This window comes from Morone saxatilis, unplaced genomic scaffold (genome assembly GCF_004916995.1).
Source record: "Morone saxatilis isolate NCDOM2014 unplaced genomic scaffold, NCSU_SB_2.0 Contig17, whole genome shotgun sequence".
Lineage (NCBI taxonomy): Eukaryota > Metazoa > Chordata > Actinopteri > Moronidae > Morone > Morone saxatilis.
The window spans coordinates 7889508-7894991 of NW_023339729.1; the positions used below are offsets into that span (position 1 = coordinate 7889508).

Genomic DNA, 5484 nt, shown 5'->3' on the forward strand with positions numbered 1-5484 from the left:
GTAATTTGTAACTATAACTAATTACTTTTTTAAAGTAAGATGCCCTGTTCAGCGCACATCTTACTGCAGTGGTGGACTCTGGGCTGTTTGAGGAGCAGTTGTGATGCAGAAGAGAAATTACCCTACTTCTTACGTTTATTTATTTATTGATTCATTCATTTATTAGCTCTGTAAATAATTTCCTAATGGGTTTATGGTCTCAATTGCAAGTTTCCAGTCTCCTTCCAAACAGCATGATGTTCATTTAATAAATTATGGTCCCATTTACAGTAAAATAGATAATAAAGCAGTGTATGCTTTAGGGTGTGGCTACCTTATGACTGACAAGTCATTCTCAGTGAGTCTGCCCAGAGCAATGCATGATAATATACAAATACATCTAAAATGTCAGTAAGTGACACCATTGAGGAACTCATAAAGTTTGTCATTAGTTTGCTCGTGATCTGTTCAGTTACTTACTGCACAGTTTTCTCTCAATAAATAGGGCTACTGGTTTAAATGCTAATGTGAGGAAAATGGTCTGATGTTGGTTCACCATCTTTTTATGACCTCTGCTTTGCATTTTCATGTCAAATTACAAGCTCAACTGGAAGGGCTTTGTCATCAACTATCATTATAACAATGTGGGGGAGATGCTGATGTGCAGCAAAAAGGGTCCAAATATGGGTGGGTGAAGCTCCTCAGAGGGGGTTGGATTCTGCTATTTGATCCTCTCCCTAATCTCTCTCCTCTCCAAAACTAACATTACACCATCATTTGAGAATTATGAACTTTTCACAGGATTCCACTGTGATTTCAGAGGCTTTACCACTGACCTTTACAGAGTGCAAAGGCTCAAATGCCACTTTCTCTCCCTCTCTGCCTCACTCCCTCTCTCTGCAACACACAACTTAACAATTTGCTGCCTATCTTTCACACAGAACAAACATTGAGTCACCAGCATCTCAGGAACCTCACCCTTGATGAAACAGCTCATTGCTCATTTGCTATCAATCGGAGTTCATATAACAGGCCAAAGTGCAGTACAGATAGCACCTGTTTCTACAATGACTCTCTGTTCACTTAGTCAGTGTTTGCGTTCCCACTCAGTATTTCTGTCCTGAGCAGTGTGTGTTCTTGTTACTAGGTGACAAGAGTTAGACAGACTTCATGGTACACTGTGATGAAAGCCTCCAGGGCAAAGATTAGTCAACCATTTGGGTGTGTCTTGTTTAAAAAGCCTCTTCAGGCAAACCCTAGGGTCACATAACTTGCACTTTTTCTTGCTTTGTTTAAGTTCTGGGCGTTCAGCACAACTTTCTGAGTGGTCTTTTCTCTAAATCCTAATGCTTTCCACACTGGAGCTGTTAACCATTGTTCACCCTTTCCTGACAACAGCCCTGTTACATAACACAGATTTCCGCCACTCCACATCCCACCTCCCAGAATGTAATGCTGTTGCCATGACAACTGCATAAACAGAGCGATGTTATTGAGAGAGATGTAGGCCTTGAAAGACCAGTAAAGTCACAAAACAACACATCTTGTATTGACCAGCAGTTTTATTTTTCAGACAGGTCACACACACAAACACACACAATAATTCCGGCTTTTTTTCTTAAGTGTTGTTTCATACCTAAACTTTAACACGGGCTTCACTTTCAACAGTCTCAGTTTTCTCATTCTCTGGGGTTTTTTTCAGTACAGTTCACTCATCTCGTGTAACAGCTTTCATTAGTGGGATTTTGTGTGTGTGTGTATGTGTGTGTCTGAGAACAGCTTGTCCTGCCAGTTGGACCTCCTAGCTGGAGGTACGCACAGTGGTGGTTGTGACTGTGGTCTTTGAGCCCCCTGTTAAAAAGAAGGAAAAAATCATGATGTCAGTGCTTCAAGCTTTTATTACACTGACTACACTGTTGTTATGTAATGTCTTATTAAAACAGACGTCACTTACCTGTGCTAATGGGTCTGAAATGAGGCAGAGGAAAGAAAAAAAGTTGAGAAAAGAATGAGTGAAGTCAGCATTTGCATTATTTTCAAAATAAATGAATGCACTTTGGTGTAAACGGTCTCATAAGTCTTTATAATTGTGCCTACCTGGACTCCTCTGTTTCCAGCAGGCTCCTGTAGGTTGCGATCTCCTGCTCCAGCCTGGTCTTGATGTCCAGCAGCATCCTGTAGTCCTGGCCCTGCTGCTCGATGCTGCTGCGTACGTTGGAGAGTTCTGTTTCAAGCATGTTGATTGTGTTCTGGTAACCGGCGAGCATGGCGCTGTAACGACCCTCTGTCTCTGCCACCGTGTTCTCCAGAGCCCCTTTCTGTTGGTGGGGGAGGAAAAGGGAGCTGAATTCATGCACATGGATTGCGACACAGTTTTATTGTTCATACTTGCAAACCAGTTTACGGTTGTACATCTTTTTGCTATCGTTCTGACAATTTAAAGCTATAGTCTGTAACCACCAACCACACCCTGGATTATGTCAGACAGACACAAAAGCATGTCTGTGTTTGTATAGCATTCTCCCTTCATTTATTAAGGAATAATTAACTGTGGATGTATAAGGTTTTGAATGCATGTGTCTTGAAGCTGCTCCACTGTTTTACAGGAGCACAGTGCTGTTCTGGCAGGGAGTGTTGAATGATTTACTCCAGCTGGGCACAGATAATTCATGGGAGTCTGACTTTTAGGTCATCCAGCCCAGCATTCCTTCAGCTTTCTTCAAGCTCTTTTATGTCTTCCAGAATTTGAGCAGATGTCTGTGAAATGTTTTCGTCAGCAGAAGCCCTTCCCTCCCTTCTCCACAGCTCCAATCACTCTTATCTTTCTCTCCCTCCCTTCATTCTTTCAACAAAGCCTTCTTCTTACCCTCCCTTTTGCATGCTCTTTCGCCCTCTATCTGTCTGTTTCTCCATTTCCCCTGACAAGACAGCAATCTGGGAATTTTGCTCATATAAGGCAAGATCAGTGAGATGTGAACAGATGGTTTGGGTTCAGGGTTGTTGTTTTCTTTCTCACCATGCTGAGCTGAGACTGCAGCTCAATCTCCAGGCCCTGCAGAGTGCGCCGCAGGTCATTGATTTCTGTCTTGGACGTCTGGATGGTCTCTGTGCTGCTGGCCACCTCCTTGGTCAAAACTGCCGACTAGAGCATGAAACAAAGACACAGTTGTGAAGAAGAAGTCTTGGTGATTACTCATCTTAGTTTGACAGTAGATTATGTTTAATGACATGTTAGACTCTTGGGGGAGTAAACCCAGTCATTTGCAACGTGTGGGATATGGTGCCTTTGTTTATGGGAAAATCTTTTCACCTTCTCATTAAACCAGGACTCCTGGTCGCGACGATGTTTGTCAGTGATGGTTTCGTACTGGGCGCGGATCTCCTCCAGGACTTTGTTGAGGTCTTGCTGGGGTGCGGCGTCCACCTCCACGTTGATTGTGCCAGTAAGCTGAGAGCGCAAGGCTTCCAGCTCCTAAACAAGTAAGGGACAAAATAAGTGAGCATTAAGATCTATTTGCTGAGTTTCAAACAGTTCTACAGGTGTGATGAAGTAAGCTCCTGTTGTCATAGCGAGCAGGAGTCCCTATAGCTAGAGGATGTGCTTCAGTCACCTCTGCGTGATTCTTCTTGAGGTAGGCCAGCTCATCTTGCAGACCCTCGATCTGCATCTCCAGGTCAGCCTTGGTCAGGGTGGTCTGGTCCAGCAGGCGGCGGAGGTTGGCAATGTCAGCCTCAACTGACTGGCGCATCATGAGTTCATGCTCGAATCTAATTAGTTTGGAGAGTAGAGAACACTGATATGAGACAACTACAATACTTGAGCCTATTTGTTTGACATTACCAAGATGAAGATCCACAGAAGTATCAAGATTTGTGTTTACTTGGTTTTGAAGTCATCAGCAGCCAGTTTGGAGTTGTCAATCTGGAGGAGGATGTTGGCATTGCCGATGGTAGCGGCAGCGATCTTTAGAGAAGAACAATGGGAGTTGTTTAGGCAACAGTCTCAATTAAATAGTTAATAGTGCAGTTACACAGTATGATACACTGGTTTTAGATTTTGATCTGTCGCTAGAGTGGCACACTAATGTATCAGTTAACTTCCCATTCAAAGCTTCTGTTGCATCAGAAGCATCACCCTTTGAAGTCACGTTACAATGCACAGTAGTGTCACACTATTTCCATACAACATTTTCTTGCTTATTTTGAGCATTAATTGTCCATCAATACCCCACAGATTTAGGAGCCCAAGGGATCATGCATGACTCCAGTTATGTCTCTACCCTTTTAAAACCCTCCCTTGGTAATCATTAACAGCACAGCAAACATTTGACTTGTCTGGTATTAAAGCTGTCGAGGCCAGCACACACTATACCTTGTCCTTCAAGTCATTGATAATGGCCCAGTAGTTGCTGTAGTCTCTCTCTGCTGCAGGGCCCTTCTTCTCGTAGTACTCTCTGATCTGGATCTCCAGCTTAGAGTTGGCCGCCTCCAGAGAGCGGACCTTTTCAAGGTAGGAGGCCAGACGGTCGTTCAGGTTCTGGTTCTGCATGGTGGCCTTCTCGTTCAGCTGCACATTGCTATGGTCCAGGGCGTTAGACAGGTCGAACCCACCGCTGCCGTATCCCATGCCACCTCCATATCCAGAGGAGACAGTGCGCACACTGGTAGCAGCGATGCGGGGGGCTCTGAAGCTGAGCCCTGACACGCTGTGAGCCTTGGGAGCAGCACTTGATGTGTAGCTGCGGCTCTGTCTGGTAATCATGGTGGGACCACCGCTGAGGCTTTGGTTGTAATACATGATGGATGAGTATCTGCTGATCAAGAAAGAACACGAGGAGAGAGGACTGTTATACAGCTGTAGACTGTAGCAGGACTGCAGAGTTTGATAGAGGGAGGCAGGCTCCTGATATAGTGCTGGACCAATGCTAGGCGGGCCAGGCTGGGAGGAGGTGGAGAGGGAGGGAGGGAGTTTTCCTTCACAGTTCAGCCACAGGCTTGGCAGAACCTCCATTTGTTTTCCTTTAAGGACCAGGGTTCGGTTTCTTTCCACTCTTGTGAGGAAACTGTTATGGAATGTGTGTGTGTGTGTGTGTGTGTTGTTGTGTGGTGTGTGTTGGGTTGTTTTCTGTTTCAGGGTTTGTGTGTGAGGTTTCTGTTGGTCCATGGGGATCGTTCTGTGTGTGTGTGTCCATGTCTGTGTGTATCCATGTATGTTTGTGTATCCAACTACATGTATGTAGACTACCATTAGTCAACGTACACATTAAGCACTCTGCAAATATACTTGTTTGTTTGAAATCACCCATGATGATAAGATCACATTACAGTCGAGTTAATTCAAACATTAGTTTCACAGTCACTGTGTATTTTAACCAATATATACTGCCAAACAGGTTTCACAAATCACTTGTTTGTGAAATAATTATCTATAGCATCATTCATTTGTTGCAATATGCTGTTACTGTGTGAGCACTTTAGAGTCAGTGATAGAAGACAATTTAAATG

The 5484-nt window shown here is 44.0% G+C and overlaps 1 protein-coding gene across 1 annotated transcript; it reads right to left on the reverse strand.

Annotated features, from left to right (window-relative positions):
* Positions 1-1523: 1523 nt before the first annotated feature.
* krt94 (keratin 94) lies at positions 1524-4871 on the reverse strand. The gene is made up of 8 exons (XM_035660305.1): positions 4352-4871; positions 3861-3943; positions 3591-3747; positions 3290-3451; positions 2996-3121; positions 2077-2297; positions 1934-1947; positions 1524-1830 (listed from the first exon to the last, which is right to left on the reverse strand). Exons 1-8 carry the CDS (start codon positions 4775-4777, stop codon positions 1781-1783), a joined length of 1239 nt encoding a protein of 412 aa, XP_035516198.1. The 5' UTR covers positions 4778-4871; the 3' UTR covers positions 1524-1780.
* Positions 4872-5484: the final 613 nt, after the last annotated feature.

Excerpts from the sequence above, each read along its gene's own strand:
- krt94 (XM_035660305.1), bottom strand. The coding sequence starts at position 4,777 with ATGTATTACAACCAAAGCCTCAGCGGTGGTCCCACCATGATTACCAGA. Across the intron at positions 3,122-3,289 it reads AGTCCTGGTTTAATGAGAAG|TCGGCAGTTTTGACCAAGGA; the intron begins GTGAAAAGATTT and ends TTCATGCTCTAG. Across the intron at positions 2,298-2,995 it reads TGCAGTCTCAGCTCAGCATG|AAAGGGGCTCTGGAGAACAC; the intron begins GTGAGAAAGAAA and ends CCCCACCAACAG.